Source organism: Suricata suricatta, chromosome 14 (genome assembly GCF_006229205.1).
Source record: "Suricata suricatta isolate VVHF042 chromosome 14, meerkat_22Aug2017_6uvM2_HiC, whole genome shotgun sequence".
Classification (NCBI taxonomy): Eukaryota; Metazoa; Chordata; class Mammalia; order Carnivora; family Herpestidae; genus Suricata; species Suricata suricatta.
In genome coordinates, this window is record NC_043713.1 from 83,646,217 (window position 1) to 83,659,110 (window position 12,894).

Genomic DNA, 12,894 nt, shown 5'->3' on the forward strand with positions numbered 1-12,894 from the left:
AAACTGCTCTCTGAGCTACTAACTTTACATTAATTCTTACACTGATAAAAGAGAAACACTTAATATTTTACTTCTTTCTCATGGACATTAAAGATCATTTGTCTTTTACTTGTTCAAATGATCTGAAACATTGTTTATATAATTACAAGGTCTATAAAATAATAGTTATGGTAAAAATTACATTTTATGATGTTTTATCAATTGATATGAAACAATAGAATTATTATACTTGGAGGACAGTGTTTAAAGCATTTAACAGTGTAATCTATCTTTACAGTGTCAAGTTAGTTCATTACAATTACAAAATAAACCATCACATTACAGTGGAAATAAAAGTGATTTTGACATGGTTTTCCTAATGTTAACACACATTAAACACCATAAAGCACATCTGCTTATTTCTGTAGAGTGTCAGAGACAAACAACACCCACACCTCCGAGAAGGACGCCCCCTCAAAGGCCGCCTCTCCTTACGTGCAAACTCCCGCCGCCACACAGGAAGGAACGAAGGACCGTTTTTACCACGCCCTTTCACTCACACACAGGAGGACCAGCACTTTCCTCAAAACCTACCGGTGTGTAAGTTCTGGCCATCGTTGGAGCGAAGACCAACCAACACCCTAACCTGTCAAAAAAAATCCCATCTAAGGGAGGAGAATAAAATCTGTTGAATTCTGTCAGTAATTTGTGATACAATACTGGTTTTGATATTATGATGCTACCGTTTTATAAAATGCTACTGGAGGTGAAAACTGGTGTCCAAGGCATTTCTCTATCATTTCTCATAACCTCATGTGAATCTAACAAGTATTTCAGTAAGATTTTCAAAAAAGAAACAACTAGGAGCCAGATTCAGTTTGAGAGCTTTGTTCTTGGATCCAGGGCCAATAAATCAGGACTGTGACCAAATCAGACCTCAGCCTCCTAAGTTTAAGAGCAGTTTAAGGAAAGAAGGAGGAAAGGAAGGGAAAAGGGAAAACAAAAAAGAATAGTCAGTAGAAACCATCCATAGCCTACAAAACCCAAAGTGTGTACTGTCTGATCCTCTGTAGAGGGTTAGGGACACCTGCTCTAGATGGCTCACTCGAAACATAACCACATTCGGTCTGTTTTGCGCAGTCACATCTTCGACCTGGTCTTCATTTACACTTGGTCTCTCCACAAATTTGGCAAATCACAAACGAAATGTGGTATATACACACAAGGAAACGTCATTCAGTCGCAAGAAGGAATAAAGTTCGGACACGCGCTCCACTCTGGACGACCCTGCAGGCTTTGACGCGGAGCGGAGGCAGCCAGGCACACAGGACAAGTACCGGACGGCTGCGCTTAGACCCGCGAGGCGCGAGGATCTGCACACACCCAGACGGGGGAGATTCGAGATTAGTAGGGGCTAAGGGGAGGCAGCCGGGAGAGTTAGTGTTTAATGGTTATAGTTTGTGATAAAACTATGATAAAACTATGATAAAAATTTTTTGAAATTAGAGAGTGGTGATGGTCACACAACACTGTGAACATCATTAATGCCACTGAATTACACAGTTTAAGAGTCAAAGTTATAGATTTTGTTACATATTTTACCTCAACTTTACAAATTAACCATGTATCAAAAATCACTGAACTATACCCTGAAATGAATAAATTGTATGGTCTATGAATTCTATCTTCAATAAAGCTGTTTAAAAGAAATGAAGGAACAGGTTTAGAAAAACTCAAGAAAATAATAAAAGGTGAAAATCATAATAAGTTTTTTCGTAATGTTTATTATTTAGAGAGACAGAGTGAGAGTGGGGAAGAGGCAGAGAGAGAGAGAGAGACACACAGAATCTGAAATACACTCTAGGCTCTGGGCCATCAGCAGAGCCCAACATAGGGCTTCAACTCAGGAACCACAAGATCATGACTTGACCCAAAGTTGGACTGAGCCACACAGGCATCCCTCTAATACTTAGGTAAGAAATCTTGATAAGATAGAAATTCAAGGAAACCATAATAAAGCCTTTGCAAATAAACTAACTTAGAAAACTTTCTGAAACAAGCAGATTTGAAACAACCTATTGAAAGAGCATATCACATACCTGAAAACAGTAGCCAAGAATGACTAATACACTACTAGGATATACATTCACAAACTTACCAAACTCTAAAAGGAATCCTTTGAGCATGTAGATGAAAAAAAAGTAAAAAGAAAAAAAGAAAAATTTTAAAAAGGGGGACATACTAGGCACCTGGTGGCTCAGTCGATTAAGCAGCTGACTCTTAATTTCGGCTCAGGTCATGATCTTGCAGTTTGTGGTTCAAGCCCCATGTCGGGCTCTGTGCTAACAGCGCAGATCCTGCTTGGGGATTCTTCCTCTCACTATGCCCCTCTCCCACTTGTGTTTTGTCTCTCAAAATACATAAATTTAAAAAGAGGAGAAATTCATTGAACTGTGTAAGAATTGTTCTTTATCTATGTATGCTATACCTTAATAAAAACATATAAACAAAACTGAGAAAAAAATTCCTTAAAGGGGAAAGAAAATTACAATACCACCAAACGCCGACACCAACTCCTCATCTCAGGACAAGCAGGAGCATATTAAGATATGCAAGGGAAGAAAATATGAACCAAAGACATCACGTCAGACGGATGCCTAGTTGGCTCAGTGAGTGGAGCACACCACTCGTGGTCCTGGGATTGTGAGGGTCAAGCCCCATGCTGGGCATAAAGCTTACTTAAAAAAAAAAAAAAAATTCAGGGGTGCCTGGGTGGCTCAGTCAGTTGAGCATCTGACTTCAGCTCAGGTCATGATCTCATGGTTGGTGGGTTCGAGTCCCATGTTGGGCTCTGTGCTGACAGCTCAGATCTTGGAGCCTGTCTTCAGATTCTGTGTGTGTCTCTCTCTCTGACGCTCCCCTGCTTATGCTGTTTCTCTCTCTCAAAAATAAACAAACAAACTTAAAAAAAAAAAAACCCTCAATCAACAAATAAAGATGTCATGTCTGGTAAAGTGATTTTTAAGTACAAAGGCACAAACTTTGAGCATTCAAGCACTCCATGAGTAATGCTCCCAATAAGCTCTTCTTGAGGATTCCACTACAGATTAGGCCTCAAACAAAATGATTAGAGATAGTAATCTCAGGACCAGTGAGAGGTGAGCATTCAGTGTAAGTTAATTACCCAGAGCTAAGATTAAGTATTAAAAAGAAAAGCATACTATCCAAGTGCCATAGGCTGACAATGCAGCAAAACATAACTATATTTTAAAATGGTAGAATGGGGAAAAGGAGAAGCAAAAAAATAAAAAATCCTCATGAATGCTTTCCAAATTACTTTCAGGAATACTTAGGAATAGTATCAATATTATTTCATCATCCTATGTGTGATGGAGAATAAAGATTACTGTAGAAGAACACACAGATAAATACCAGAGAATAGGTGACATAAAAATTGCAGTCTTTAAGAGGAAAAGTTCAAGATATTAGGCCATATATGATTTAATACAGACATGTATATATGCGTTTGTGGATAGAGGATGTGTGTCTAGATGTGTATGTATATGCACGTACACACACACCAACTTCGCCTCCTCCTTAGCTCTACCCACAAATACTAAAGAATCATTTACACTAATAACTAAAAATGAATCAATGTTTAAGATATAAAGCCTAGGGGTGCCTGGGTGGCTCAGTTGGTTTAGTGTCCAACAGGAGCTCAGGTCATGATCTCGGGGTTCATGAGTTCAAGCCCTGCATTGGACTCTGTGTTGACAGCTCAGAGCCTGGAGCTTGCTTCACATTCTTTGTCTTCCTCTCTCTCTCTGCCCTTTCCCTGCTTGTGTTCTCTCTCAAAAATAAACATTAAAAAATAGGTATAAAGCTTATTATAAGACTACAGAACTAGGTAGTCCTTTATATTGGCAAAAGTCATTATACCATAAAAAAAGTCCAATTAACTAATATATAATAATTCCAAACTTGCACCTAATAACAGCCTTCAGTATACAGTAAATGAACCTCTCTATAAAAGGACAATCCCAGTTGCAGTGATAAATGATCAAATCAGCATAAGCTAAATAAATTGAAAAACTGGCACAAAGCAAAAAGAGAATTAGACTTGCGGCGACGGTGACACCCAGCTACAGGAACAGTTAACAGTTCAAGGAAGCGAGTCTTACTTGCAATGACAAGTAAAAGCCATCATCTGGTCCTGTCAGCTCAGCCCAAATCTTGGTAGCTTCCTCCCAAGACATTCCTCTCTCCACACTAATCTGTAAAAGAAATAATAAAACTTAAGTTACATTCATTTCTGTGAGTGCCTGTCACAAAAAGGAAATTACATTTAAATGTGCACATTTCCCAAACTTACAGTGTATAGCTCTACATGACCAGAGGTTGAATATCCTGGAGTCAGAAACTTCTTAACATCACTTTTCCTCACTTTTTCATCTCCAGAACCAAGATCTTAAAAAAGAAAAAGCAACATATAAGTAGAAAAAGAACACTTTATTAGGAATATACGTAACATGCTCAAAGTTTCTCCATTTACCTAAAATCCCCATATCGTATCTTCCATTTTTTTTGGCATTCTGAACGACGGCCGTAAGTGTGTCCGCAAAGTACTGGAAGAGCGCGTTCTGCTGGTGCACCTCCATGCCGAGGATCCGGTTTAGGAACTTTCCGATGTTGTTATAATCTACAAGGACAAGATTATATAAAGGATTTAATATATTCAAGTGGGAATTAAAATCCACTTGCCCCTGGAATTAGAAGAAAAAACAGGATGGCGCGCCTGGGTGGCTTAGGTCATGACCTTGCAGTTGGTGAGTTCAAGCCCCACAACAGGCCCTGTGCTGACAGCTCGGAGCCTGAAGCATGCCTCAGATTCTGTGACTCCCCATCTGTCCCTCCCCAACTCACGCTCTGTCTGATTCCCTCTCTCCCCCACAAAATAAACACTGAGAAAAAAACCCACACACAAGGGAAAAATCCATTCACTTAGGCCCAGACGAAGTCTCGCTTCTCCAGGCCCTTCCCTCAAAGCCTCGGCTTCCCTCTACGCCATAGCGTGTCTACCTCTAGCAATCAGCACAGCCACGCACACGTTCCAGAAGATAATCATGTTACTGAATTTCTACATCTTCAATTCCACTTACTGAAAGCATGAACACAATTTAGCACATGAGAATGTTTGTGCTCCAACATGAACTCTTGTTTCGTGAAGTTCTAAGTGCTATACATCTGTGAAGCTCAACTTTGGCTGCAAAATTAGAAGCTTTGACTGTGGGAAATACACAATGTCTAAGCCCAGTCCTGGCTTTAGCATTTTTTAAAAGCCTGACAGTTGATCACATACGCGACATGGGTTGAGAATCGCTGCTATGGGGACAGAATAAAGATTTAACCTCCTTTGAGAACCACATCAGCAGACACCAGCCAGAGTGCTTTGTGAGCACTGAGGAGTGACTGACTTGAGGAATGACAAACTGGAAGCTTCAAGGTGACAAGAGCACGAACAAAAGGGGCTGCACTGGCCCAGCAGCAGTTCTCCGTACAAAACGCGCACTCTTACCCTTGTCTAGAGTAAGAATTCCCGAGCGATCTTCTACATTTATCAGGCCAACTCCGATCAGTCCTTGTCGAACGTCTGTAAGAAATTAATAAAAAACCTTATTGCCCAAATGACTCAACAAGCTGTTACCCAAACAAACTACATCAAGTTCTGGTGCTAAAACACAGCCTAAAGTTTAATTTTTCACAGTTCGTATTAGCTGAATTAAATGGAACACATCATCCCCACAGGTCTTCAGGCACTCCAAAATCCTACATTACTCAAACTTCACACTGTATTAATTCATTAAAATATTTCATCTTTCCAACCTAAGTCTTTGGAGGCGGAGATCTTTGTTTATGCAGCTGTCACCCGCAGGCAGAGGTCACCAACAGAATATGAACAGTTGGGGACATGTAAAGACGACTAGCTCATTAAATAATTTCGTAAGCAAGCTATTAATCTCGCCTCCCTCCAAACTTTCCCCATCAGCACTGACAAGGCAGTGCGTAAGATGAGCAACATGTATAACAGTTAACATGTTCTGAATTGTGTTACTAAGAAGGCATTTTATGGGGCTTTTGTCTTAAGGTTTATTTATCGGGGCATATGGGTGCCTCAGTCTGTTAAGTATCGGACTTCGGTCAGGTCATGATCTCATGGTTCGTGGGTTCGAGCCCCACGTCAGGCTCTGTGCTGACAGCTCAGAGCCTGGAGCCTGCTTCAGATTCTCTGTCTCCTTCTCTCTCTGCCCCTCCCCAACTCACGCTCTGTCTCTCACTCTCAAAAAATAATAGAAACATTAAAACTAAAGTTTATATATTTATTTATTTAAAGAGAGAGACAGAGACAGTGAGTGAGCAGGCCCTAGCAGGGAGGAGCAGAGAGAGAGTCCTAAGCAGGCTCTGGAGCTCGAACCCATGAACCACGAGAGCATGACCTGACCTGAAAGCAAGAGTTGGATGATTAACCAACTAAGCGACTCATGCACCCTAGTTTACAGGGCTTTTTAATACTGATGTCCGGGCTCCACATCAGACTTCTGGAATAAGGGTCTAAGAGAACAGTGGACAGGAAAGTATGATTGCATCCTATTTACACATTCAGTAAATCAGCCAGTACTCTGCTACACACACAAAACTGTTTGAATTCTGTAGGTGACAAGAACGCAGCTAGCGATCTCTGCTACCAAAAACCTTCCTTTCTGGAAACCAGTCTCCTGGGAGAAAATCTGTACAGAAGGATAGCTGTATAATTTCATCGCTGTTTACGATGGCAAAAAAAATGAAAACCACCTGAATACTAATAAGGGAATGATTTAAAAACTGTTACATTGGCTAACTGTAGAATATTATCCAAATGTTAAAAATATATTAGTGCTGGGATGCCTGGGTGGCTCAGTTGGCTGAGTGTCCAGCACTTGATTTTAGCTTAGGTCACAATCTCATGGTTCTTGAGTTCAAGCCCCACATTGGGCTCTGTGCTAGCAGTCCAGAGCCTGCTTGGGATTCTCTCTCTGTGCCCCTGCCCTACTAATGCTGTCCCTGTCTCTCTCAAAACCAATACATAAAATTTTTAAAAAGGAAGAAAAAATTTTAAAAATGTTAGTGCTACAGCTACGGAGTTTTCAGAGGGGTCTATAATGTCATTAAATTAGAAAAGCACACTGCAGGTGGTGTCTACAACATCCAAACGAAAAGCCCTGTGTTTAGACAAACAAGAACAGACGTGGAGGGTGGTTCCACTTCAGACTGTCAACATCTGTGACCTCAGCAGGCGACAATGGAAGGGGGGGATTAAGGGGAGCATATTGACTCTTCATTATATACTTTTTAACTTTTTTTCACTGTTTATAAGCAACATGTAATTTACTTCTTTTTTTAAGATTTTATTTTTAGGGTGGGGCTAAGAAAAAAAAAAAGATTTTATTTTTAAGTAATCTCCACACCTAGCATGAGACTTGAACACACAACCTCAAGATCATGGGTTGCATATTTTATCAACTGAGCCATCAGGTGTCCAAAGTAAAATGTAATGAAAAAAATTAGAAATAAATGAGACTCATTTTTAAAAAATGTTTATTTAGTTTGGAGAGGCGGAGAGAGACAGAGCACAAGCAGGGGAGGGGCAGAGAGAGAGGGAGACACAGAATCGGAAGCAGGTTCCAGGCACTGAGCTGTCAGCACAAATCCGAACATGGGGCTCAAACCCATGAACTGTGAGATCATGACCTGAGCCAACGTCACCCCACTGAGAGACTCATTTTAAACACAATTAAAAAAACAAAAAAAGAAAAGAAGGGAAACAGAAAGGAAGAAAAAAGAGAAAGAGGGAAAGGCTTTATAGGTTTCTTTGCTTTGTGTTTTTTTTTTTACTTTTTCTTTTCTTGAGAGAGAGGCAGCAGGAGATGGGGAGAAAAGCAAAGGGAGAGACAGAATCTTAAGTAGGTTCCACACCCAGTGTGGATCCTGATGCAGGGCTCGATCCCACGATGCTAGGATCATGACCTGAGCTAAAATCAAGACAGACAATCAACTGAGCCACCCAAGCACCCCTTTATTTTCTGCTTTGTTAAATGCCTTCAGCGATTATAAGCACCCTTGCCAGTATGTCAACATAGCTTGTTACCAACACTAAACACTGGTTCAACTGGAAAGGACTTTCTAGTGAAAAATTCTAACTCTACAATGATAACGTTTCAAATACCCTACACGTACCTATTTTCTAAAATATTTTTTTTCTAGTTTATTTATTTTGAGGGGCACTTGGGTGACTCAGTTAGTTAAGTATCTGACTTCAGCTCAGGTCATGATTTCACAGTTTGTGAGTTCAAGCCCTGCATTGGACTCTGTGTGGACAGCTCAGAGCCTGGAGCCTGTTTTAGATTCTGTGTCTCCCTCTCTCTCTCTGCCCCTCCCCTGCTTACACTCTCTCTCCCTCAAAAGGAAACATTAAAAAATTATTTAATAGTAATGAAATTTATTTATTTTGAGAGAGAGAAAGAGAAAGAGTGAGAAAGTGCCTGCACACAGGCAGAGGAGAAAGAGGAGAGAGGCCGAATCCCAAGCAGACTCTGTACTTCAATCTGTTAGATCATGACCTGAGCCAAGACCAAGAGTCTCATGCTTCACGGACTGTACCACCCAGACACCCCTCCAAAATATTTTCATAGCCTTCTGAACTATAAAACAAATCATCAAGAATCAAAATCATCTAGACTACTTAAATTTATGGGGAAAATATATTCTATGGATTTACACAACAGGTCAACAAAAGATTTTCTACACACTATCTTGGATTATTAACTCATCACCCCATTTTAACAACTATTAATACATGGTCAATTTTGTTTTATGTACACTCTATACCAACATCCAGAGATTATTTAACTAGGCACTTTCTAAAATTAAAATTTAAAAGCTATCTGGCATAGTGATTTTAAATTAACCTAACAAATCCACGTTCCTCTATTAATCTAGTATTAACATGCAATGAAAAAGGCAAAAAAAAACTTCATATAAATAAAATTTAATAATCTGATTTTAAGAAGTCAACTTAGGTGTCTATTAACCTTTAACTTCTTTTTTTACTTTTTTTTTTAATCTTCATATATTTTTGAGAGCGAGAGCGAGAGCGAGAGAGAGACAGAATGAGTAGGGGAGGGGCAGACAGAGAGGGAGACACAGAATCGGAAGCAGGCTCCAGGCTCTGACTTGACAACACAGAGCCCAACGCGGGTCTTGAACTCATTGACAGTGAGATCATGACCTGAGCTGAAGTCAGACACTTAACCTGAGCCACCCAGGCGCCCCTACCTTTAATTTCTAAATTTTATACAATTCGTATCCAAAGAAATAACAGCACGTCAGTAAGTTTTAGTGCATACCTTGTACGTGTTTTCTTCTATTGTGATTATTTTTATTTTTAGTTTATTTGGAGAGGGAGAAAGTGTGAGTGGGCAAGGGGCAGAGGGTAAGGGGAGGGCAAGATTGCTTCATTTCCAGTGTGGAGCCCGATGGAGGGTTTGAACTCATGAACTATGAGACCATGATCTGAGCCAAAGTTGGAGGCTTAGCAGACTGAGCCACCTGGTGCCCTTGAATGATCATTTTTAAAAGTTATGTTTAGGGGCGCCTGGGTGGCACTGTTGGTTAAGCATCTGACTTTGGCTCAGATCATGACCTCACGGTTTATGAGTTTGAGCCCTGCGTTGGGGTCTGTGCTGACAGCTCAGAGTCTGGAGCCTGCTTCAAATTCTCTTTCTCCCTCTCTCTCTGCCCCATCCCATTCCTACTCTCTCGAACATAAACAAACATTAAAAAAAATTTTCTTTTAAATAAACATAAATAAATAAAAGTTACCTTTAAAGAATTCTCCAGGATAGTCTGGAGGTGGTGATACCATAGGAGAGTCCAGGTTGACAATAGATTTCATGACAATTTCCAAAGCATTTCTTCCATACTGCAATAAAAACAACAACAACAAAAAGTCAACCAATTCCAGCACTTGCTACACTTCAATCACATGACCAGCTGAAAGCTATAAAAACTATAACTATTATGTATGATACAAAAGATTGAAAAATAGCAAGACTTTATACTAATTCACACAGAAGCACAAAGCAGAAGTCCAGTAAATAACTTCCCTTACTTCTGGAAATTCACACTTGATTCCTTCCCAAGTACTTATTATATTCCTATATCTTAAGAGGAATGAAAATGTGCTTATACTGCAGAGTTGATCACCAAAGATTGGATATGGGAAAATCTGCATCTTACAGGGTGCTATCATTTTACAGTAAAATCATAAGACTAGGCAGTTTTAAGTTTTAAGCAGCAACCACTTTCCCTGTTTGTTCACCAAAGACACTAGACACCACCACAAATTTTCAGAGATACTTTTGAAAGCTGAAATGTACCTTATTATCAAAGTTGAACCTGCTCAGATCTCTGGATTCCGTTGCTCTTCTGTCACCATGTGTAAGCGCTCCCTATCAAAAGAGAAAGTTTCCTATCAAGGCACAGAAGATGGGTAATGTTTACCACCTCTTGTACACGACTATAGAACTTCAAAAACTTACCAGACTTTCAAGTCTCTTAGCAACAATAGAAGCAAATCTTTGTTCTCCTGCCAGTTCAGAAATCAGAAACACGTATTCGGGAGCAGTAACCTGGTTTGATCTATGAGTCCGTCCTGTAACAACATTAAAAACACTGATATGTTCCCTAGATACAAAGTATTTGGAGATCTATTCCTAGCATTTTAACACTAAGCTGGTATCCAGAAGCTCTTAAGAGGAAAATTAAAGAACTTAACATTCGTGGTGCCTCAGCGCTTAGTTAGTTAAGCATCCAACTCAGGCCATGATCCCACAGTTGGTGAGACTGAGCCCTGCGCTGGGCTCGGCACTGACGCTGTAGACCTTTCTTGGAGTTCTGACTCCCTCTCTGTTCCTCTCCCACAGTCTCTCTCTCAAAATAAGTATTTAAAACAAAAAGAATATAACAATTGTGACTCCCCAAAATGTACAAAATAAGAAAAAAAACTGACTTGAACAACATCCGTATTCAGAATACTCCCCCCTTACAAAAGAACAGAAACTGCCACAGAGCTGTCCAGTGATAAACACATTATTAGTTGGGTTAACCACAATGTTTCGGAACAGAGCTGCTCTGCACTCTTCCAAAAATTGTTTTTTTTAAACCATCAGGTTACAGAGACATGAAGGGGTCAGGCAAGGGGGTAGTGATAGGCCTTCAGTAAAGCCACTGAGGGCCGAGAGGAACCTGAGGCGGCAGGTGCTCTGACAGAGCCCACATACATCCTGAAGATCCATAATGAAGATATTCTGTAGGAACCTCATTCTTAGAGATTATGCCAGAAACTCCAAGAAATCCAACACACATCTTCTATATTAAGAAATGAATACGTGTATTCTAGATTTTCAGGTATATGCAATACAAAATGAGCTCCAAAATTACATATGCATCATGTTTTAAGGTACCTGACATTAAATATACGTTCTGATATGCACACATTTCCCAATGATCCCCAGCTATCTGTAAAGTGATATCCAATGTAGAAATTTACCAAACTGCTGAATCGCTCTATCAGCACTCCAGGGCAATTCCAAAGTCATGTGAACTCGTCGCCTTTGATTTTTAGCTCTACGATCTGCTTGTAATGAAATACCCGAGCTGGCAGCTTCAGAGATGATAGCAATATTCTGTATCAAAAGGAAGGAGAGAAAACAAAAGAAAAAAAACGCAAAAAAAAAAAGTAAGGAGAAAGAAGAATAATCAACTTTGTACAAAGACAAGTAGGCAAGTTCCCTATATAAATTTCTTAGAGTACTAGTGGTCCACCAATACCTATTCTCCCCTTCTTCCTCAGTTATAGAACCCCAAATTAGGCAGGCACACAGCTGCCCAGAAGCAAGACTGTATTTCTCACTTTCCGGTGCAGGTAACTGTGGCCATACTCCAGTAGGTTGTGGGTGATATGAACATTTAAGAAATGTGCTTTAAAGTCCAGAACATGCCTTCTCTTTTCTCCTCTCTGCTAGATGAAATGTATAGGTATTAGGACTGAATCTGAAATAGGTACCTTGAAAATGGAGGCCCACATATGAAAGAATAAGAGGCGGCGCAGTCTTCACGAAGCTTTAACAGCCCTAGTCTACATACTGAAGAGTGTTCATGGGAGAAATTACCTTCTACTTTAGGGCAATATGACTTTGGATTTTCTGTCACTTAACAGCAAGATCTAATTCCAACTAATACCATTCCTAATGTGTATGGGTATACATTCATCAAAGTACGGCACACAACTGGTAGCATCCCTTACTATCTTTAAAATATGTAACACAAGTACTTAAATATGTTTATAAGGGGAACCTGGTGGCTCAGTCAGTTCAGTCAGTTAAATACCCAACTCTCAATATAGGTTTAGGTCATGATCTCATGGTTGACAGACTGAGCCCCACGAACGGCTCTGTGCTGACAGCAGAAAGCCTGCATAGGATTCCCTCTCTCCCTCTCTCTCTCACCCTACCCTGCTCATGTGAGCTCTCTCTCAAAATAAATGTTTAAAGTACATAAATAAATATATTTCTAAAAGACGACTTTGATAGTGGTAACTATCCTCAATTTTTTTATTTGCAGAGGCAGAAAAATTCACTGAAATATAAAGAAAATCGTGGGTAAAGATTTAAGATTTTATTCTACCTTTTAAATTAAGGAATTAGGTTTAAGTGGTGCTCTATTTTTTAGCAATCTCATCAGCAAATGCTTATGGTAATTCCAACTAAATGGGCAAGAACTAGTCTGAGAATCTCAAAATTGACTGTCACTTAACAATAA

At 39.8% G+C, this 12,894-nt stretch overlaps 1 protein-coding gene across 8 annotated transcripts in view; it reads right to left on the minus strand.

Moving 5' to 3' along the window:
• The window catches only part of SBNO1 (strawberry notch homolog 1), a 64,799-nt gene that overhangs the window by 15,804 nt on the left and 36,101 nt on the right, over positions 1-12,894 (minus strand). For all 8 annotated transcript variants that reach the window (XR_003902342.1, XR_003902343.1, XM_029921320.1 and 5 more), the window contains 8 exons: positions 11,624-11,759; positions 10,614-10,726; positions 10,452-10,523; positions 9,895-9,994; positions 5,555-5,629; positions 4,532-4,678; positions 4,352-4,446; positions 4,161-4,253 (listed from right to left, as the gene is read on the minus strand). Coding sequence is in view for 6 of the 8 variants with exons in the window: in XM_029921320.1 (XP_029777180.1) it covers positions 4,161-4,253; positions 4,352-4,446; positions 4,532-4,678; positions 5,555-5,629; positions 9,895-9,994; positions 10,452-10,523; positions 10,614-10,726; positions 11,624-11,759 (831 nt within the window). In the remaining 2 variants the exon portion in view is untranslated. The remainder of the gene's footprint in view (positions 1-4,160; positions 4,254-4,351; positions 4,447-4,531; positions 4,679-5,554; positions 5,630-9,894; positions 9,995-10,451; positions 10,524-10,613; positions 10,727-11,623; positions 11,760-12,894) is intronic.